Raw genomic sequence first — 24,971 nt, forward strand, 5'->3', positions numbered from 1 at the left:
GCACCTGCGTGACACACACACATACATATATATTGCGGTGTCAGTGTTACACCAGTATACATACAAAAATGACCCTTCCAAACATGTTTGAAGAGGCACTTCATTAAAATGTGGCCAAACCTCACAACTTTAAATGCTCACCAGCCATTACATTCTCACTTGATTGTCCAGAAAGACTTACTACACTGCGTGAACACTTTCTTTGGAGTATAATTACCCTGACTGTTGACTGTAAGGGAAACTCAGTTGGCAGAACATGCTGTCTCAGCACACTAAGGACAGATCACACACACACACACACACACACACACACACACACACACACACACACACACACACACACACACATCAAATCATGCGGCATTCACAAACAAATAGCACAACAAATTTTCTCAGAAATTATTATTATTATTATTATTATTATTATTATTATTATTTAATTACTGTTAACCAGCTGGTCCCAGAGTGATTTTAAGTGAATATATTAAGATGTTTCTAAAAATTTGTGTACACAAGTTTGTTCACCACATCAACAATAAGCATGTTTACTAAAAGAAAAAAACACATACTATGAGAACAAACATTTGTTATAAAAAATTATAATATAGACTAAGTATAATCGCATTAATTTTTAGAAAATAAAAATAAATTCCACTTGGTTTGATATATATATATATATATTTTTTTAATATTATGAACTTTTAAGTGGCATTCAGACTGACATCTTAGGTTGCTGTGTTAGCTCCTGCTTTCTTTTTTTTTTTTTTTTTTTTTGAAAATATGTAATTTTTCATATCCATAGTTTAAATAATTACTGGAGTCACTGTATTTATACAGAGGTGGAAAATATGGGAAATAAAACAAAATTAGAAAGGGACAATATTATAAAGTAAATTGGTGTAATGCCCTAAAAGATGATGGCACTATTGAGGTTCTAAAAAATGCAAAACAAGTTATAAAGGTTTATATAATTCCTTTAAAAACTGGTATGTTGTAATTTGAGAAAACTGTTAGTGGTCACTCTGATAAATGGTATACTCGTTCTCACACAAGTTTGTGACTTTTCAAACACTGCAAGCAAATCACAACTAGCAATGGCCTTTGAACAGTATGAAAAAAGTACTGAATGTCAGTAATTCTAGTTATGGTGATCAGGATACATGTAACATAAGATTTAGTAACTACAGACATGGTAAGCAAGGTAATTAGTGAATCTTTGGTGTTAGCTCAATAAACCCACTGGCAAAAAGGTACAAACAAGAGGCATGGCTGCACACCGCATTGGGCTGTGGGAGGCTGTACCTTTCTTGGGCCCATAAATTAGCTGTCCTTCTCAAGATACACCCCCAGAAGAAACAGAAAAAAAAAAAACAGAAGAATGATCAGTGGATGGCTGAGGAATGACAAGTAGAGAAAAAGAGAGAAACGTGGCAAAAACACATCCATCAAAGAAATAAAAGGAAAGAAATGCCTTACAAAACTCTGAAAAAAGATAAAGAGATTCATTACATTAAGCAACAGAAATAATATTTGAGAGGGAGAGATATGGACAAAATGAGTGAGAAAAAGAGTAATGAGACTAAAGGAAAAAAAATTAAATGAATAATAACAAAAAAAAAAAAAAAACTTTCGGAGAGAGTGCAAGTGTAGCATCAGAGCATGACGAGGCTGTAAGTGTTTATAAATATGTGCTCTACCAAAGCTTGAACTCCTTCAAGATTTCTTGTCCATCATTTGTCAGCTGACAATTCATGCTTATCTGGAATGCTTTTTGTGTGTGCATGTGTGTAAAGAAAAAGACCAAAACACACAAACAAAACAATTATTCTTAAATTACTTTTTGGTGAGGCTTTATAATAACTATACACTAAGGAAGTACTTACAAATCAAAACTTACAAAACAAACTTATAGTTTATTGTTAATACATAGTTTATAAAATATTAAGTAAGGAATAATTGACTTCTTCGGAAATAATGCACACCCGAGGTGGTTACAGACAGACAGAAAGAGGGAGAGAGTTTGTGCATCTCTCAAAAGTGATTGGCAGCATCGTCTCTACTAAAGGTATAACATTAAGTTTATTTTCTTCAAGACCACGCTGTTGTTACCTTGTGTGTGAGAACTGTCATGCCGTTTTAAAAGGTGCCATAGAATGCATTGATACAATATTTTAAATTGTTCTCTGATATCTACATAGAAGGTATATGGTATAAGAAAGGGCAAAAATTCTCCAGAAACGCTTTTACAAGTCCATTTACAATCCTAAGATTTGTCCCTAGAATGAAATGGTCTGTTATTACCTTATTTGGAAGGTTCATGAATAATAATGATGAGCTCTGCTCTGATTGGCTGTTTCACAGAGCAGCTCATTTTAATAGCTTACACAGCAGGAAGGAAACACATGGGGGAAAATATATATTAAATTACGGAGCTTAAGCCGCTATTAATATGCGGGGCATTGAAACTGCCTTTTTGAATGCACAATCATTTTAACTTTCGCTTTTGAGATTTGCATTGCACCTGCTCTGTGTAACGTTATACTACAGCGGCAGTACTTACCACATTTGACAAGTTTAGATGCTGTCAGCGGTGATGCAAATGATTCGCCATCGTCCGCACAGTCATCTCTCCTTACTCTGTTTATGTGGTAAGTGAAATCTTACAGATCTGGCCATTAAAAATGCGTCTATTTTCACGCGGCAGCCTGCAATTCGGCACGCGTGATCACGGGTCTACCTGCACGCGCTTTTTCAGATTTTTTTTAAAACGTTGTTGCGCTTCATATAATATCCACCAGGTGGCGCAAGGAACAACATTCTGTAGCCAAAAACCATGGCCAGCTCTAGGGGGCGTTGGTCACAAACACCATTGTAAACAATAGTTCAATGATTCAATCTTGCCTGAAGGTATGGTTCAAACAAACAGCAAAAAGCTATTCATAAGCAGGTGCAGCTGTGACACATTAAATAAGTGATAAGTGATTTTCAGTCCTCTGGCGCGGACAGGACGACAGCGCGTAAGTGACTACTTAAATTCTGTATTTTAAATAGGCGGGTTGTTACCAGTGATGGGAATAACGGCGCTATAAATAAACGGCGTTACTAACGGCAATACTTTTTTCAGTAACGAGTAATCAAACGAATTACTCTTTCTCCCGTTACAACGCCGTTACCGTTACTGACAATAAAATGCGCGTTACTATAACTGAGAACACTGAAGCGGGTTTCATGCGAGCAGAGTCTTTCTCAGCCATAGGACCTCTCTTTCTCTGAGGTGTGTGTGTGTTTGTGTATGATCGGGGCTGAGGCGGGACACATAACCAGTGATGATGATTGGTGTGGCTGTAAATGTGGTGTAACTGAGAATGCAATGATTGGCTTACATTGAGTAAATTTCCATTGTTTGCCAATCAGAGGCAGAGTAGTGTGGGTGTTCACACACAAGAACGTGCACGTTTAGTCGCACACACCGACATCCAGGAGTCACAACGATGGCAAGTCCAACAAGTTCAAAGGTAGTTTTTGCAAACTGGAAGTATAAGCATACTTTCCCTCGCTGAGGTGAAAGGCAAAAATATTTATGTAACGTGCAACTTATGCAGGAAAAAAAAGAGTCTCTCTGCGTCTGTGACAAGTAATTCTAATCTGAAGCACCTCACATCGTCACATGCCGCCACAAAATTAGTGGCTAAGAACGCAGGTGATAACGATATTTAAACCATCTTTATTTGTGCTTTATTGTTCCACTATAGTAATGATAATATTTATAATAATATATTGAATCTGACAATATATTGAATCTGATTGTCTCTCACGTTGTCCCACAACAACATTAAACTAGTGTAGATTAGTGTACAATGTTTTATATTTTACAGTTATATTAATTAGATTTTTTTAAGTAACGCAATAATTACTTTGCCTGGTTATTAGTTACTTTTATAATGATGTAACTCAGTTACTAACTCAGTTACTATTTGTGAGAAGTAACTAGTAACTATAACTAATTACTTTTTTAAAGGTATGTGCCCAACACTGGTTGTTACATTTGTTGCTGCTAGTTAAACACGTCCTTGTTTTCTATTTATTGACTTATTCGTTTCTATTTGCATCTTGCTGCTGCTAGAGAGTATCTGTTCGTTTCTGTTTATTTGTTTTCCTGGTGATTCCGTTCTAAATTGTAGTTTTGATTGCTCTCATTCAAATTGAAATACTGAGCCGACGACCAAGGGAAGCTTTTGTTCGTGATATCGCTCCCTTCCTGAGCGCGCTTAAAAGTGCAAAGTGTGTTACTTTTTCATTTCGGCTTGACCCATTTGCGTACGATCCATTTGGGACTGACTCAGCCGAGTGGGCGTCTCCAGCTGCTATCACTGAAGTATTGATTGGTGGTGTATTTAACTGTGTTGTATCAGCTGACGCTGAAGCGTCAGCGGAAGCGTTCAGCCTCCTCGCGTGAAGACCGACAAGAATAAAGACCTGCGACTTTTTCCTGCGCAAATTTAACCGAGCAACGAAACCGACAACGCACTTAAGTAACCCTTTCCTTTATCTCACTCTTCTTTCTGTCCTCCTCTATCATGTGTTTACAATTCATTCCGGTGCTCTCTACACACCGCACTAACATCACATGCACATGTCGACGCAATCTTTCTAACCTGCGTCCTATCCACACCTCTTCCACTGAACCTTTCTCTTTCACGGTTGGACTCTGGAACTGTCAGTCAGCTGTAAACAAAGCTGACTTCATTTCGGCATTTTCTTTGCAATCTGGCCTGAGCATCCTAGGTTTGACTGAGACCTGGATACGTCCAGAAGACTCTGCAACCCCAGCCGCTCTATCTAATAAATTCTCCTTCTCTCACACCCCTCGTCAGACTGGAAGGGGTGGGGGTACGGGACTTCTTATTTCTAGCAACTGGAAATACTCAACCCATTCTCCTCTATGCAATTATAACTCATTTGAATCTCATACAATCACTATAACATCTCCTATCAAACTCCATGTTGTGGTAATTTACTGCCCTCCTAGTCAACATGGCATCTTCTTAGAAGAGCTGGATGGGCTGCTGTCCTCTTTTCCAGAAGATGGCAGCCCACTTCTAGTCTTTGGGGACTTCAACATTCACTTGGACAAACCCTATGCTGCAGACTTCCATTCACTCCTTGCTTCATTTGACCAAAAACGCATTATCACTGCATACACTCATAAATATGGCAACCAACTTGATCTCATTTACACACGAAATTGTATTTCAGACAACATTGTGGTCAAACCCCTACACATCTCTGACCACTTCTTCATTACACTTAACCTACATCTTGCTACTTGTGCACCCCCAACACCTCTACCTGTTACTTTTAGACGAAACCTACGTTCTCTCTCACCCTCCCACCTTTCTTCCTTAGTATCCTCCTCTCTTCTCTCTCCAACCCACTTCTCATCCCTGGATACTAATGTAGCAACCGACACCTTATGCTCCACTCTTACCTCTTGTCTAGATGATATATGCCCTCTCTCCTCCAGACCAACACAAGCTGCTCCGACAACCCCTTGGTTATCCGATGTTCTTCGTGAGCATCGGTCCAAACTAATACTAGATGGCTGGTCTGTAAATTCGTCGTCATCAGTTAGGAACCTAGGCGTCCTATTCGATAGCAATCTCTCCTTTGAAAGCCACATTTCTAGCATTTGCAAAACCGCATTTTTCCATCTTAAAAATATATTGAAATTACGACCTATGTTATCAATGTCAAATGCTGAAACATTAATTCATGCGTTCATGACCTCAAGGGTAGATTATTGTAATGCTTTATTGGGTGGTTGTTCTGCACACTTAATAAATAAACTCCAGCTGGTCCAAAATGCAGCAGCTAGAGTTCTTACTTGAACTAGAAAGTATGAACATAGCCCGGTTCTGTCAGCACTGCATTGGCTCCCTATAAAACATCGTATAGATTTTAAAATCTTACTAATTAATTTTAAAGCCCTCAATGGTTTAGCTCCTCAGTACTTGAGCGAGCTTCTATCGCATTATAGACCCTCACGTCCGCTGTGTTCACAAAATTCTGCTAATTTGATAATACCTAGAATATCAAAATCAACTGCGGGCGGCAGATCATTTTCTTATCTAGCGCCTAAACTCTGGAACAATCTACCTAACTCTGTTCGGGAGGCAGACACAATCTGTCAGTTTAAATCTAGATTAAAGACACATCTCTTTAACCTGGCTTACACATAAAACATTAACACATTCCTATAACTCAAATCCGTTAAAGGATTGTTAGACTGCATTAATTAGGTCAACCGGAACCGAAAACACCTCCCATAACATCTGATGCACTCGTTGCATCGTAAAAAGAATGGCATCTACGCTAATATTAGTCTGTTTCATTCTTATTCCGAGGTCACCGTAGCCACCAGACCCAGCCTGTATCCAGATCAGATGGTCACTGCAGTCCCCCGGATCCAGTCTGTACCCAGCTTAGATCATGGATCACCACCTGGAGATGACTTCAATAGCCGTGGATGTCAACCAGATGAGCTCCAGAGACGGATCATCAATGAAGACCTCGCCAACCTTCATTGGCCATCGGTGCCACACCACGGGATCCTGACGAGTTCTCTACAATCAGACATTGGTACAAACTGCTGGTTTCGTCTGGCCAGAGGAGAACTGGTCCCCCGACTGAGCCTGGTTTCTCCCAAGGTTTTTTTCTTCATTTCTGTCACCTGTGGAGTTTTGGTTCCTTGCCGCTGTCGCCTCTGGCTTGCTTAGTTGGGGACACTTTCCAGCGATATCGTATACTATTTGAACTGAACTGGATGATGATATCACTGAATTCATTGATGAACTGCCTTTAAATTAAAATTGATTATTTACAATAATGCGTTACTTACACGCTATTGTGCTGTTTAAATACTGTGCAGTTGCTTTGGCACAATCTGTATTGTTAAAAGCGCTATATAAATAAAGGTGACTTGACTATCCCCTCACACCTTCTCCAAGCAATTTCTCCTACAATCCTACCGGCGATCACACACATCATCAACACATCTCTTCTCACAGGCACTTTCCCCACTACATTTAAGCAGGCCCGGGTAACCCCACTGCTAAAAAAACCTACACTTAACACTTCACTCATTGACAACTACAGACCTGTCTCTCTCCTTCCATTCATAGCAAAAACACTGGAATGAGCTGTTTTCAACCAGCTATCTTTATTCCTCTCACAGAACAATCTACTGGATGCTAACCAGTCAGGGTTCAGGAGTGGCCATTCAACTGAGACTGCGCTACTGTCTGTCACTGAAGCCTTGCGGACTGCAAAAGCTGATTCCAAATCATCAGTACTCATTTTGCTAGACCTATCTGCAGCCTCCTTCTGTCCACCCTCTCATCGCTGGGCTTCACAGGGAATTCACTTCACTGGTTCAAATCCTACCTCTCTGGTAGGTCTTTCAGAGTGGCCTGGGGAGGGGAGGTATCTAAAACTCATCAACTGGTCACTGGGGTTCCTCAGGGATCAGTTCTTGGACCCCTCCTCTTCTCCATATACACTACATCTCTGGGCCCCATCATACAGGCACATGGCTTCTCCTACCATTGCTATGCTGATGACACACAGCTCTATCTTTCATTCAAACCAGATGATACATTAGTAGCTGCACGGATCTCAGGCTGCCTGGCGGATATCTCTGCATGGATGAAGGAACACCATCTACAGCTCAATCTTGCAAAGACTGAGCTCCTTGTCTTTCCTGCCACTCCAACTCTACAGCATGACTTCTCCATCCAGTTAGGTTCATCAACAATTACCCCATCGACTTCAGCCAGAAATCTGGGTGTAATCTTTGACAACCAATTGACTTTTAAAGACCACATAGCTAAAACTGCTCAATCATGCAGGTTCGCATTGCACAACATCAGAAAGATTAGGCCCTTCCTAACAGAGCATGCTGCACAACTCCTCGTCCAGGCCCTGGTCATTTCCAGGCTGGACTACTGCAATGCTCTTTTAGCCAGTCTTCCAGCATGTACAATCACCTCTACAAATGATTCAGAATGCAGCAGCACGTCTGGTCTTCAATGAGCCCAAAAAGGCCCATGTCACACCTCTCTTTATATCCCTGCACTGGCTACCGGTTACAGCCCGCATCAAATTCAAGACACTGATGCTGGCCTATAGGACAGCCACCACTCATCACCTGCCTACCTCCATTCACTACTTCGTATCTACACTCCCTCCAGAAGTCTGAGATCCTCTAGTGAAAGACGCCTCATTGTATCACCACAGAGAAGCATGAAATCACTTTCCAGAACATTCTCGTTCATTCAACGTTCCTGCCTGGTGGAATGAACGAGTTAATTTTCAAGCGACTGCTGAAAACCCATCTTTTTTCGACGCTATTTGACTCAATAATATTTAAAAATATTGTTGTATTCCCAATTTATAAGTCGCTTTGGAAGCATCTGCTAAATGACTAAATGTAAATGTAAATGTAAAAACAGCTAAATTCGTTTTCAGGGATTAATTGTACACAAGTAAGAAGCAGCATAAAAATAAGAACGTCACACACATCATGCACAGAGCTTGTGCACAGATTTTATATACAATATGAAAATATAATGTACATTTCTGGTTACTTGAATAAATAAGCTTTTTTGGTATTGTTGTTGTTGAGAATCTGCTGTTATCAAAAACATAAAATAATGATGAAAATAATAAAAAGTTGTTTCGTTGTAAAGTCGTTGCCGTATTGATGTGTACAAAGATGTAGCAATATGAGATCCTAATAGTCTATTTTGAGAATAAAGGCATAACAAATTAAATTAAATTAAAAACTGCAGAGCATTGTATTTTAATTGTATGCGATTCATAAAATACTGCGCAACAAATGAGTAACACAGCGCAGATATTCCTTGCGTTTTGGACTTTGAACCCTGGCAATACTTTAGGGCTTTCACAACCCTTCAGATTACAACATGCATTTCAAAAATAGGTTGTGATGATTTGAGAAGGCAAACTAATCAAACAGACTATGATCAGTCTTCCGCTGGGCGCTGTTCATTAAAAAAATAGGTAACACTTTATTTTAAGGGTCCAGAACAATGCATTAGTTAAGCATTAATTAACTGTTAATTTGTTCACAGTTAAGTATTAGTTAAGCACAAACACACTAGTAATTAATGACTAATTTAACATTTTAATGTTCCAAATGATGTATTAGTTAATTATTAATAAACTAGTAATTCACGATTAACTTGTTCACAATTATGCATCAGATAAGCATGAACACATACATAAATAATGATTAACTGAACATATAGTAAGGGCTTATTAGCCATTATTTACGAATTATTAAACGTTTAAAAACATAAATAAGCAAAAATAAATAACAAAAATAAGCTAGTAATTCATAAATAACTGAATGTACAGTAAATACATGTTAGCCATTATTTACAAATTAATAAGCCATTATTATTTTAATATTTTTTGTAGTGATGTAAATATATTTCTGTGATTTACCATCTATTAAGTTAACCAAATAATAAACTAGTAATTATGTTTAATTACTGCTGGTTTGCAATTATATATGGCTAAAATAGTGTTATAAGGACTATTTGATGCATCAGGTTCTACAGTTCTAATGTTAAAGTTATATCCACATTAATTATGGCAATTATTGAGTGATATTCAAGTTTATTCACCAGAATGAGCCAATAATTAAGGCTAACCTGCCATTAATACAGTACTAATAAAGCCGATTTGACCCCCTATTCTGAAGTGAAAGTTATATCCACATTAATTATGGCACTTATTGAGTGATATCCAAGTTTATTTACCAGAATAAGCCAATAATTCAGTCTGATCTCATTGTTTATACATGGGTATTTATACATAACGTTTAGATTTAGATTTTTTCTAGCACCCTTAACCTACCACCAAAACGAAACCGATTTTATAGCAATTGCAATTTTATAATTTTATTAATAAGCGATTGTGATTTTTAGCCCTCTTAACTTACCCCCAAACCTAAACCTACCCATTTTATAACGAATATAAAAACATATAAAACATAACTGACCAAAATATGCAGGGAAATTGCCATTTCAGTAAGAATTTGGAATACCCATATTGGTCCCACTTTATATTAAGTGTCCCTTATACCTGTGAACTTACATGGTAACTAGATGTGTACGTAGCATGTAACTACAGTGTAAGTACATATTGGTACATTGTATCTACAGCTCTAATACTGGTGTAATTACACACATGTAACAACTCACTGAAAAGCATTTGTAAGTACAAATGTGTAACAGGACATTGGTAACAACACTTTTTTCACTTTTGGAAGTACACATGTGTAACAAGAATTATGTAACTACATTTTGTAACAAAAATATGTACTCACAGAAGTTTTTACACTTCCACACAGTCTTCAATACTGCAGTTACCAGTTTGGAATGCCCAGAAACATTATTGAAATCGTGATGATTCCTATGTAGGCTACATATAATTTTTGTATTCATGTATTTGTGAACACTGAATTAGAATTAAAGTATCAATTTGTAATACCAGTGTACTTACATGGTAACTCCTCAGGAACTGTCTACTTAATATAAAGTGTAAAATGGTCACAACCTACAGAGTAATATATAAACTGTGTTTTCAAATGCATTATTAAATAGTTTACTTAATATTAAATTATAACTTTCCATCCTGTTCTGTGTGATTTCTGTTGCCAACTCGTTTCCAAGCATATGTAAGCATAATGTTTAACAAGACTACACTTTAAACCTCTAAAATAAATAACATTTCTAAAATCGTTTAACCATTTATGTAATATTAACTTCGTTTGTAGCGGTGGGACGCAGCAGGCGTTTTCTGACATCCCTGCGACTAACAATAAAACCATAAAATACACCGAACACGCATCATAATTATAAAATGAAACAATTTTATTTGTGCGCTATAAGATTTTCAGAATCCATACCATTGTGAGGAACATGCCCAAATTCAAATCTTTATCTTTATTTTACGAATTCAAATACAACCGCGTCAGGAAACGGTTTACGGCAGGAAAATCGAGCTCTCATTGGCTCTCGCCAGCATTCGTCACAGTTTACGACATGCCGTGTTTCTGCTGATATGTGTTTGAATGTTGCGCGGGCGCATACTCTTTGGCCGCATTTACGGAGAGGATCAGGAAAATAATCTGGATAATATTTCAGTGAATAACTTTAATTCTGCTCTGCACCTCAAACAAACCTACTGTATTCTGCCAGAGAGGACTGCGGCTGCAAAATCATCGCCATTTGGATTACTTTTTGGTATGGCTGTTGATATTTTTGCATTAAATAAATGATTATAATTGCAATTTTCTGTCTGTCATGTTTTTTTTTTTATTACTGTACTGAGAGAGATATGGTTAACGTTAGGTTTAGAGGTAGGAGTGTGATTAGTGACTATAAAAATATTTGTATGCTATATTGTTAGTAAAAATGGTAATTTCCTTGCATATATTTTTGTCAGTTAATATTTATATCCTTTTATATTTGCTATAAAATGGGTAGCTTTAGGTTTGGGGGTAGGTTAAGGGGGCTAAAAATATAAATCGAGTACTAATAAAATGATAAAAAGGCATTGATACGAATATTTAATAAAATGAAGGATACGTAAATATTTTACGTTTTTAGCAAAACATACGTAGCTATTTGTACATTTTAAATGTTGAAATACGTCTAAATTGTACATTTTCGCATCAATAAAAACTTACAAAAATGTACGTTTTGTGCATCTAAAAATACGTATTACCATTTTACACTTTATATTAAGTAGACAGTTCCTGTGGAGTTACCATGTAAGTACACTGAAATTAAAGTGTTGCACAGAGGTTTACATATTACTCTGTAAGTTGTGACCATTTTACACTTTATATTAAGTAGACAGTTCCTGAGGAGTTATCATGTAAGTACACTGATATTAAAGTGTTGCACAGAGGTTTACATTTTATATATTACTTAGTAAGTTGTGACCATTTTACACTTTATATTAAGTAGACAGTTCCTGAGGAGTTACCATGTAAGTACACTGAAATTAAAGTGTTGCACAGAGGTTTACATTTGATATATTACTCTGTAAGTTGTGACCATTTTACACTTTATATTAAGTAGACAGTTCCTGAGGAGTTACCATGTAAGTACACTGATATTACAAATTGATACTTTAATTCTAATTCAGTGTTCACAAATACAAGAATACAAAAATTATATGTAGCCTACATAGGAATCATCACGATTTCAATAATGTTTCCGGGCATTCCAAACTGGTAACTGCAGTATTGAAGACTGTGTGGAAGTGTAAAAACTTCTGTGAGTACATATTGTTGTTACAAAATGTAGTTACATAATTCTTGTTACACATGTGTACTTCCAGAAGTGAAAAAAGTGTTGTTACCAATGTCCTGTTACACATTTGTACTTACAAATGCTATTCAGTGAGTTGTTACATGTGTGTAATTACACCAGTGTTAGAGCTGTAGATACAATGTACCAATGTGTACATACACTGTAGTTACATGCTACATACACATCTAGTTACCATGTAAGTTCACATGTATTAGGGACACTTAATATAAAGTGGGACCCAAATATTTTTTATAATCCCACTCCTACCTCTAAACCTAACGTTAACCATAACTCTCTCTGTACAGTAATAAAAAAACATGACAGACTTAAAAGTGCAATCACAATCGTCGATTTATTGCAAAAATATCAACAGCCGTACCAAAAAGTAATCCAAATGACGATGCATTTGCAGCCGCAGTCCTCTCTGGCAGAATGCAGTAGGTTTGTTTGAGGTGCTGGGCATATTTTAAATTGATAATCGCTGAAAATAATATCCATATTATTGTCTTGATCCACTCCGTGATTGTGCCCGCGCATCATTAAAACACATCTCACCACACGTCATGTCGTAATCTGTGACGAAGGCAGGCGAGAACCAATGAGCGTTCGATTTTTCTGCCGTAAAATTTGTCGTTTCTAAATGCGGCAAAATTTGAATTTGACACAAGCACTTCAGCGCTGTCACAGCATACACGGAGACAGAGACGGAGGTAAGTATAAAATGTAAGTTGAAAGTTTATTAACAGGTTTGTTAAGAAGACAGTTGCAGATATCGTTGTAAGTATGCTTATCTGAATAGTGGCAATGTTCAGTTGAATCGATCCAACAGGATAAACAGCAGGCATAGAGTCCCGCTCTGTGGGAACAGAGAGTGCGATCGCATGGATGTGATCTGTAGATCAGACAACGAGGAGTGAACCAGTCCGGGTATTTAAAGGGGTGAGGTAATTGAAATCAGGTGCGCTAGAAGTCAGGTGATTGTGATCGTGTGTACGTGACTTCAGTGGGCGTGGTTGGTGGATCTGGTTGTGGTAGAACCAGGCCCGGTTCCAGAACTTAATCACTGAGGGTGCTTCCTAAATTAATGAGGGTGCTCTAAACTTATACCCACAGGCGACATTAGGGGGTAGGAGGGGGGATGGTGCGATAAATACAAGACTCATTGTGTAGTTTAGAAAGCTTTATTGATTATTATAACGGAATTTTGTGAGATCTCTATAAATTCAGTGCTTTTAGTGATGATGATAATAAAGGCGTATTGTAGCCTACACTTTCCAGACTACAGTCCATTCAGAATTTGTATGAAACTGTCTTTTTTCGGACACATACACGCTGCCATGTTTAGGGAATTACATCTGAATATTTATGCTGGATTCATTCTCGAAATAGCAGTGACTAACACAGTGATATCAAAATAATGTACGGGGCAAAAATATAAATGTGAAAGCAGCCTCAGGGATTTAATTCTGGAGCCGGTCTACCACTGATGTCGCGCTTCCTGAGCCAGATTTTAAAATCAAAATACTTAAGTTTGGTATGTAATGGCAAATTGATTATAATTAGTTTCGTTTTATTTTTAATTAGGTTAATATAGAAAAAACGTTTGGAGCATATTTGTTCGTAAATATAAGTTGTTTTTTTATTGTATTTTTATTATTTTTAACGAACAGCGCCCAGCGGTAGACTGTCTGTTTGATCAGTTTGCCTACTAAAATCATCATGATTTGCCTAAAATCTATAGATATAAAATAGTTCAAGTATAAAACAATGTTAGTTTAAACGTTAAACCTATATAAATGTGCGGTATTAGGCGCATATCCAATAGTTTATGCAGAGAGTGGAAGCTAAAGACGCAGGACATGGGCGTCAGTGCATTTTTTTCAGTGGAAGTGTCACGAGGAGGGTCAGAGACGTTCGGATCCATTTGCAGCATTTATTCAAACAAACAAACACAAAGGGTCAAGCAGAAATCGTGGTCAAAAAACAGGCAGAAAGGTCGGGGCTGGCAGCAAGAATCAAACACGGGAGGGAGTCCAGGAATCAAAACACAGGGAAAACAAACTCGGGAAGAAACGCTCGGAAATACAGACCATACGGAACAATAAGACTTCGCCGAGTGGCTGTGTGTGTGAGAAGCTTAAATGCAGTCAGTGTGATGAGGTGCAGCTGTGAGCGGTAATCAGTAAAGTGAGAGCAGGTGAATCCAGTGATTAGTGCAGTGGCTTGTGGGGAATGAAGTCCATGAAGTGTGGTGCAAGAGTTCATGATGACAGGATAGACCAGATACGTGACAGGAAGCAATTTAAATTTAATCTGTCATTTTTGTTCACAAAGGTAAGAGTAATACATCATTCGGTACTGTAAAGGGTGTAGCGTACTTTTATTTGTGTGCACTTAACAAAACGTATAAAATAGTTTTACATTATTACTTAACGAAATAAAACAAATAGAAAACAAAAACTCTCTCATTATGTAATCTGTAAGGATAAATTTCTCTCTAAAGGCGCATCCAAAAAGGATTTTTGTTACGCTGACTCAGAATACACTAGTTTATTAATATATAATTTAAATAAGCTTTACTCTTTCCGGCCCGACACATTCAGTGTTATTTATTTATCTTTGTGGCAATTTTCAGCATATTGTGTGCTTGAGCGCGGATCTGTTCCAGCTGCGCTGCCGTCTGTAACGGTCTCGAAAGTGAAAGCAAAAGTGAAGTCTCCTGTTGTTTCCACCAGCGCGGCATTTTTTTCTTCGCCATAATTTATGGATGTCTAAACACTGATTCTTGAAAATTTGGCAAAAACATGTCCCAACAAGAAAAGTGCTCATTCTGTTGGAAATGAAGAACATTTTCATAAATCAAAAGAATCAAGATTATAATCAGAGGGTCAGTTGCACATATGTAAGGTTCTTTTATAGTTTTCTTTTAATTTTGTATTAATTTAATTATCAAATCTGGCCCATTGCCTACAAAATCACTTGTCCTCAGATAGGAGATAATCATTTCAGCTTGATTAAAAAAGCAAAAAGTAATCATTTAATTGAATAATAATTTTACTATATGAAAGAGTACATTGTAATATGTATCACAAATTACAAACACTGTGTTTGAATAATATTTACAATTATTTTTGGTTGCACAAAATGTGTCCCACATATGCGTCACCACCGTCAGATATTTATAAAAAAGCAATAAAATCAGGCAACTACAAGGTCAACTGCATTCCTGAGGACCACATTATCAAATCTTCAGCTCTACTGTATGCTTCAAGATCAGCCAAGCTCCTGTAAATTTGCTATTTTCTCTTAAAATTGTTCATATTTTTGGACACTGCTACTGTGGCAAGCATAACATGTCAACACCGTCTCTTTTGTATAAATAATATTAGATTTGATTATGACATAAATGTATACTTTTTAAAAACAAGTCTGAAGTAGCTAGCAACAGAGTGAAAACAAGATGGCTAATGTGAACAACTAACGCATATCATGGGAAATAGTAGGTTTTTGTCACCACCGTCAGATGTCACCACCGTCAGGTTTTCTGTCTGACGATGTTGAAATATTTGAAAAATGTTTTATCAGAGTGCTCAGGATTGTTATTTGTTGGACCAAATAGTTAAATAAAGTTATTAAACAAGAAGCCGTTGACTTGAGTGGTATACATTTTGGAATTTTATGTTGTAATGAGGCCACTGTCACCACCGTCAGATTAGTGTCACCACCGTCAGAGGGAGTTTTAATTTTTTTAAATAAATATGCATAGGGGCCTACAATATATTTTGTCAGTGCTGCTGAGTTAATAAAGTAATAGTCTCTTTTAATACAAAAATACATTTGTTAAATAAAAAACATTTTTTGTTTGATTTAAGCAAAAAGTAAACGTTGTAAAACACTAAAAAGTAAAACGCCTATTTTATGAAAAAAATACAAAATGGGGAGGTGACACCAGTACATTGCTGAAAAGCTAAGACCTTGGTCTATAATAATATACATTCAGATAGTGTAATTAAACATTTTTTTTTTTTTGGAAAATTAAAACCTGTTTTATCCAAATTCTCAAGAATCACTGTAAAATATTAAAATAAGGAGAAACCAAAAACAGATAAACCGGTGCCCGCCCGCCTTTGAACTTTGACGTGAAAATTGGCCTTGAAGCCCAGCAACTAGAGGTGTAAAAAAGTCGGCCAGTCGACCGGGGCTGAAATGCAACGCTCTAATTGACTGCTTTGATGTGTTACAATATGGTAGGGCATTGTTAATGCTTACAGCCGAAAAATAAATCGTTTTTTTTTTAACGATTGTGCACTGGATTGTTATCTAAATCTGCAATAAAATAACATTATCACAGCTTTAAGTGAGGGTGCTATTGATTTCGTTTGAGGGTGCTTAGCACCCTCAAGCACCCCCGTAGAACCGGGCCTGGGTAGAACTCTGACAAGCGCGGGGTAAATGCTGTTGCTGCTGGACTCGCTGCTCGGGATGGAGGTGATAAAGGTTTTAATTTGGGTCTGTTCCTCGCAGTCGTATGGATTCTGAAGATTAGCGCACAAATAAAATATTTTCATTTTGTAATTATGATGCGTGTTCAGTGTATTTTATGGTTCTGTTGTTAGTCACCGCATGTCAGAGAAAACGCCCTTTGTGTCCCACTAGGCAAATGAAGTTAATATTACATGAATGCTTAAACAATTGCAGAAATGTATTTGAGTTTAAAGTGTAGGCTTGCTTAACATTATGTAGACCTATTCTTGGAAACGAGCTGGCAGCAGAAATCACACAGAAGAGTATGAAATGTTATACTTTCATATAAAGTAAACGATTCAACTATTTAATAATGCAAATGAAAACATAAGGCAATTGGTATGACAATTAAAAACAATAATAATAATGAAATCAATGCTGCTATTTCAGTATTCATAAGGATTTGTTTTTAGGTGTTGTCAAAACGTATGTATTGTATGTTAAAATGCTAAAAATACGTATGTATTTGTAAGTGTAGATGCTGTAAATACGTCAGTATTATTATTGGCTTATTCCGGTGAATAAACTTGGATATCACTCAATAAGTGCCATAATTAATGTGGATATAACTTTCACTTCAGAATAGGGGGTCAAATTGGCTTTATTAGTACTATATTAATGGCAGTTTAGCCATAATTATTGGCTTATTCTGGTAAATAAACTTGAATATCACTTAATAAGTGCCATAATTAATGTGGATATAACTTTCACTTCAGAATAGGGGGTCAAATCGGCTTTTTTAGTACTGTATTAATGGAAGGTTAGCCTTAATTATTGGCTTATTCTGGTGAATAAACTTAAATATCACTCAATAAGTGCCATAATTAATGTGGATATAACTTTCACTTCAGAATGGGGGGTCAAATCGGCTTTATTAGTACTGTATTAATGGAAGGTTAGCCTTAATTATTGGCTTACTCTGATAAATAAACTTGAATATCACTTGCCTATAATTAATGCCCATAATATAATTGCCATAATTAACGTGGATATAACTTTAACATTAGAACTGTAGAACCTGATGCATCAAATAGTCCTTATAACACTATTTTAGCCATATATAATTGCAAACCAGCAGTAATTAAACATAATTACTAGTTTATTATTTGGTTAACTTAATAGATGGTAAATCACAGAAATTTATTTGCATCACTACAAAAAATATTAAAATAATAATGGCTTATTAATTTGTAAATAATGGCTAACATGTATTTACTGTACATTCAGTTATTTATTAATTACTAGCTTATTTTTGTTATCTATTTTTGCTTATTTATGTGTTTTTAAACATTTAATAATTTGCAAATAATGGCTAATAAGCCCCTACTATATGTTCAGTTAATCATTATTTATGTATGTGTTCATGCTTATCTGATGCATAATTGTGAACAAGTTAATATTGAATTACTAGTTTATTAATAATTAACTAATACATCATTTGGGAACCTTAAAATGTTAAATTAGTCATTAATTACTAGTGTGTTTGTGCTTAACTAATGCTTAACTGTGATATGCGTGTATGATGCGTGTTCAGTGTATTTTATGGTTCTGTTGTTAGTCACCGCATGTCAGAGAAAACGCCCTTTGTGTCCCACTAGGCAAATGAAGTTAATATTACATGAATGCTTAAACAATTGCAGAAATGTATTTGAGTTTAAAGTGTAGGCTTGCTTAACATTATGTAGACCTATTCTTGGAAACGAGCTGGCAGCAGAAATCACACAGAACAGTATGAAATGTTATAATTTCATATAAAGTAAACGATTCAACTATTTAATAATGCAAATGAAAACATAAGGCAATTGGTATGACAATTAAAAACAACAATAATAATGAAATCAATGCTGCTATTTCAGTATTCATAAGGATTTGTTTTTAGGTGTTGTCAAAACGTATGTATTGTATGTTAAAATGCTAAAAATACGTATGTATTTGTAAGTGTAGATGCTGTAAATACGTCAGTATTATTATTGGCTTATTCCGGTGAGTAAACTTGGATATCACTCAATAAGTGCCATAATTAATGTGGATATAACTTTCACTTCAGAATAGGGGGTCAAATCGGCTTTATTAGTACTGTATTAATGGAAGGTTAGCCTTAATTATTGGCTTATTCTGGTGAATAAACTTGAATATCACCCAATAAGTGCCATAATTAATGTGGATATAACTTTCACTTCAGAATGGGGGGTCAAATCGGCTTTATTAGTACTGTATTAATGGAAGGTTAGCCTTAATTATTGGCTTACTCTGATAAATAAACTTGAATATCACTTGCCTATAATTAATGCCCATAATATAATTGCCATAATTAACGTGGATATAACTTTAACATTAGAACTGTAGAACCTGATGCATCAAATAGTCCTTATAACACTATTTTAGCCATATATAATTGCAAACCAGCAGTAATTAAACATAATTACTAGTTTATTATTTGGTTAACTTAATAGATGGTAAATCACAGAAATTTATTTGCATCACTACAAAAAATATTAAAATAATAATGGCTTATTAATTTGTAAATAATGGCTAACATGTATTTACTGTACATTCAGTTATTTATTAATTACTAGCTTATTTTTGTTATCTATTTTTGCTTATGTGTTTTTAAACATTTAATAATTTGCAAATAATGGCTAATAAGCCCCTACTATATGTTCAGTTAATCATTATTTATGTATGTGTTCATGCTTATCTGATGCATAATTGTGAACAAGTTAATATTGAATTACTAGTTTATTTAAGCAATAAGGTACGAGAGGCCGTGCTGTATCATGAATAAATCACGGCTGAAGGGCGTTGTTAGGCACGACGCGAAGCGGAGTGCCTGCAACCCCTTCAGCCGTGATTTATTCATGATACAGCACGGCCTCAAGAACCTTATTGCTTTTATAAAACGGTTACCACACAATAAAAATATTAAAATCAAAAATATATATTAATTTATATATATTAAGTTGTACGTTTTCATAAAGTAAAATCATTAACTGCCTTCCGCTGTAAAAAGTAGTCCCTAACTGCTGCAGCTGTGTTTACGTTGCTAAGGGTGGTTGCTAAGGGGGTTCAATGATACACAAAACCGTTGAGTGAAGCGGTCATAGCAGTGCCGTATCATGAATACGACACAGCTGCTGACCAATCAGAATTGAGGAATGGAACTAACCGTTTTATAATAATAATTAACTAATACATCATTTGGGAACCTTAAAATGTTAAATTAGTCATTAACTGAAATCCTATTTAAACTTCTTCTTCTTCTTCTTCTTCTTATTTTTCTGAGCGGAAAATATTTAGACACCTACTCCTCCTAGACCATTCAAGCTACATACTCCAAACTCGGGTCAGATCTTCATACTGGTCTGACTTAGATTGCTATATCTTTTCAGACTGGTTTGAGTTACGGTTTTCTTAAAAATTAATATTAAAAATCATAAAAAGGTCCCATAGACTTTCATTGACCAAAAGTCCATGTCTGTTTGAACTATGTTTAATGTAAACTGCTAGAAGCCATTGATACTCAATTAAGCTTTATGTTATCTATGTTCTTTCTATCTAATAACTAATCTATCTATCTATCTATCTATCTATCTATCTATCTATCTATCTATCTATCTATCTATCTATCTATCTATCTATCTATCTTCAAACCTTATCTATCTATCTATCTATCTATCTGCTAAAATCATGCTAGCGACTTGCTAGTCATGCTAAAATCATGCTAGCGACTTGCTAGTCGTGCTAAAATAATGTTAGGACTTGCTAGTCGTGCTAAAATAATGCTAGCGACTTGCTAGTAATGCTAAAATCATGCTAGCGACTTGCTAGTCATGCTAAAATCATGCTAGCGACTTGCTAGTCATGCTAAATAATGCTAAAATCATGCTAGCGACTTGCTAGTAATGTTAAAATCATGCTAGCGACTTGCTAGTCATTGCTAAATAATGCTAAAATCATGCTAGCGACTTGCTAGTCATGCTAAAATCATGCTAGCGACTTGCTAGTCGTGCTAAAATCATGCTAGCGATTTGCTAGTCATGCTAAAAATCATGCTAGCGACTTGCTAGTCTTGTTAAAATCATGCTAGCGACTTGCTAGTCAAGCTAAAATAATGCTAGCGACTTGCTAGTCGTGCTAAAATCATGCTAGCGACTTGCTAGTCGTGCTAAAATAATGTTAGGACTTGCTAGTCGTGCTAAAATAATGCTAGCGACTTGCTAGTAATGTTAAAATCATGCTAGCGACTTGCTAGTCATGCTAAAATCATGCTAGCGACTTGCTAGTCATGCTAAATAATGCTAAAATCATGCTAGCGACTTGCTAGTAATGTTAAAATCATGCTAGCGACTTGCTAGTCATTGCTAAATAATGCTAAAATCATGCTAGCGACTTGCTAGTCATGCTAAAATCATGCTAGCGACTTGCTAGTCATGCTAAAAATCATGCTAGCGACTTGTTAGTCATACTACAATCATGCTAACGACTTGCTAGTCTTGCTAAAATCATGCTAGTGACTTGCTAGTCTTGTTAAAATCATGCTAGCGACTTGCTAGTCTTGGTAAAATCATGCTAGCTACTTGCTAGTCATGCTAAAATCATGCTAGCGACTTGCTAGTCATGCTAGAATCATGCTAGCGACTTGCTAGTCATGCTAAAATAATGATAGCGACTTGCTAGTCGTGCTAAAATCATGCTAGCGACTTGCTAGTCGTGCTAAAAACATGCTAGCGACTTGCTAGTAATGTTAAAATCATGCTAGCGACTTGCTAGTAATGCTAAAATCATGCTAGCGACTTGCTAGTCATACTACAATAATGCTAGCGACTTGCTAGTTTTGCTAAAATATGCTAGCGACTTGCTAGTCATGCTAGAATCATGCTAGCGACTTGCTAGTCATGCTAAAAAAATGCTAAAATCATGCTAGCGACTTGCTAGTCATGCTAAAATAATGCTAAAATCATGCTAGCGACTTGCTAGTCATGCTAAAATCATGCTAGCGACTTGCTAGTCGTGCTAAAATCATGCTAGCGACTTGCTAGTCGTGCTAAAAATCATGCTAGCGACTTGCTAGTCATACTACAATCATGCTAACGACTTGCTAGTCTTGCTAAAACCATGCTAGCGACTTGCTAGTAATGCTAAAATCATGCTAGGGATTTACTAGTCATGCTAGAATAATGCTAGCAACTTGCTAGTCATGCTAAAATAATGATAGCGACTTGCTAGTCATGCTATAATAATGCTAAAATCATGCTAGCGACTTGCTAGTCGTGCTAAAATCATGCTTGCGACTTACTAGTCATGGTAAAATCATGTTAGCGACTTGCTAGTAATGCTAAAATCATGCTAGCGACTTGCTAGTAATGCTAAAAATCATGCTAGCGACTTGCTAGTCATGTTATAATCATGCTAGCGACTTGTTAGTCATTCTAAAATCATGCTAGCAAATTGCTAGTCATACTAAAATCATGCTAGCGACTTGCTAATCATGGTAAATCATGCTAGCGACTTGCTAGTCATGTTAAAATCATGCTAGCGACTTGCTAGTCTTACTAAAATCATGCTAGCAACTAGCTAATCATGCTACCACCCTGGGTACCCTAGTAACCTCATATCTATCTATTCACATTCAAACTATATCTTCTAACTATTTATATCTATAAATCTTTCTATTTTCAAACTATTTATATCTATCTAGCCTATCTATCTTCAAACTTTATCAATCAAACTAAAACTATTTCAAACTGAAAACCTTTAAACTTTCTTTAAACTAAAAGCTTTTAAAACTACTTAAAACTTACTGGCTAGGCTTTCTCAAGCCAACTTAAAGTTTGCTAACAAACTTTTTATCTAGTTATTTATGTATGTGCTCATGCTTATCTGATGCATAATTGTGAACAAGTTAATCTTGAATTACTAGTTTATTAATAATTAACTAATACATCATTTGGGAACCTTAAAATGTTAAATTAGTCTTTAATTACTAGTGTGTTTGTGCTTAACTAATGCTTAACTGTGAACAAATTAACAGTTAATTAATGCTTAACTAATGCATTATTCTGGACCCTTAAAATAAAGTGTTACCAAAAAATAAAAATAAAAAACTTATATTTAATGATCAAAAATGCTCCAAACGTTTATCTAAATTAACTAACTAAAAAAAAAAAAAAAAACTCTGTCATGGTCATACAGACAGAAGCTGAACATAATTCAAAACTGTAAAGTATTTGCAGAATAAAGAAAACATGAAGGATGCCGCTTAATATTTGCCTTCCTTTCCGTGAACTTTGGAGCTTATCCCTCATTCCATTTGTTTTCTTTGTTTTGTAATCTTTATATTATTTTCATGAAATATATTTTTTCTCTTTTATACCATTTTATTGATTGATTCGTTGTAAAATAATGCTTACATTGTCCTTGTCCTTGAAATAGGCTATAGGAAAGCATATCAGAGCTCTGGAATATACTAGCCTATATTAAATAAGGATTTTGCCTTATTCTGTGATGTGAAACCACGTCAGATCACAAAAGAAAGTTATTTCAAACACTCGACTGATGTTATTAAAATGTTCTCTTTAGACAGCAGGTTTGTAAACAGACTTAAACCCATGCAAAAATCCATGCACGCGTTCTATTGAGGTAAATTTGAACGATTTTATGACTGATTTTTCCATACGTTCGACACAAATGCCGCACTGTACAGCTCTGGTGCATCACCCCAGTTATGTAGACAGAAGGTGCTTGCGGCTTGAAGTTGCGTTGTGCACACTGATCGATGTATGGTCGCAAGAACGATTTGAAAGCTTGCAGAACCGTCTGCGTTCTATAGCTCTGGTTTTAAACATGGAGCTTACTGCGCAGCGCAACTTCAATTCGAACGCACCTAAAAACTCAAATGACAGCCTCGCGACCGCGGGGCCCTCCCCTTAAGACGGGGCCTTAGGCGGCCGCCTGTATCGCCTGTTGGACGGGCCGGCACTGTTTGTCGTGGCCACGAGATATAAACTCGTGGGAACGTCATATTATGTTGTGGGCACGAGATCATTTTGTCGAAGAAAACAACATCCTTACCTCATGACCACAAGATGCAATGATGAGGGAACGACATCCATTTCTCGTGGCCAAGTCTTCTTATATTGAGGAAACATGCATTTCTTGTGGCCACGAGTTTAATGCATAAACAAACCTGCCTGACCATAGTAACCCAGGATTATCAGAGATAGGTTTATTAATATTTTGTTTTGAGTTAAGAAATTATTATATTAATTGTTATATAAATTAATACAATATTAAATTATATAGGCGATGCTGTATATGCGAATGCTGTCTGTGCGCGATGTAGACAGCATTCACAAGTTTATCATGAATAAATATTACATAAAGTACTTCAAATTAAATAGCCCAACAAGAAACATTTTAAACAGTCTTGTCCATTAACTGACCTTCTTTTTTTCCGCAATATTTGTATTATTCGTTTATATTCATTATTTTCACCTATTTTGATCTCTTTACATAACATTCTGAATGTAAATGATACTGTAAAGGTTCTATGACAGATGCAGTTTAAAGGTTAAATTTAACATATATTGTATTTTATTTAGTCTAATTAATAGACAAATCATTGAAGAATGAATTATTCACATAGTTTCATTTGGAAATAATTTATTGTCACACAGTAAAATAGGCCTACATTCCTTCTATTAACTGATAGTTTTTTTTTTCTCCGTATTTTTATTAATATTACTGTCATTATCATTATTATTACTAGTACTATTATTATTATTATTATTATTATTATTATTAGCCTATTATTATTGTATATATTTTTATTTATTTCATTTTCCCTCCTTAATTTTGCTCTCTTTACTTAACGTTCATGTAAATGATACTGTAAATTCTTGACATATGCTATATGACTGATTTTTACTGGAATGTAGTTTAAAGGTTGAATTGAACATATATTTTATTTTGTTTCATCTAATTAATGGACTAGACTATAAATACTAAACTGTTTTACAGAGGAATGAATCATTCACG

General features: G+C 35.8%; 1 protein-coding gene across 1 annotated transcript in view; it reads right to left on the reverse strand.

Annotated features, from left to right (window-relative positions):
- LOC141331517 (protein phosphatase 3 catalytic subunit alpha-like) overlaps positions 1-24,971 on the reverse strand; it is a 301,103-nt gene that overhangs the window by 1,311 nt on the left and 274,821 nt on the right. The window contains exon 9 of the mRNA XM_073836576.1: positions 1,278-1,329. Within this exon, the coding sequence (XP_073692677.1) occupies positions 1,278-1,329 (52 nt within the window). The remainder of the gene's footprint in view (positions 1-1,277; positions 1,330-24,971) is intronic.

Source organism: Garra rufa, chromosome 3, assembly GCF_049309525.1.
Source record: "Garra rufa chromosome 3, GarRuf1.0, whole genome shotgun sequence".
Taxonomy (NCBI): Eukaryota; Metazoa; Chordata; class Actinopteri; order Cypriniformes; family Cyprinidae; genus Garra; species Garra rufa.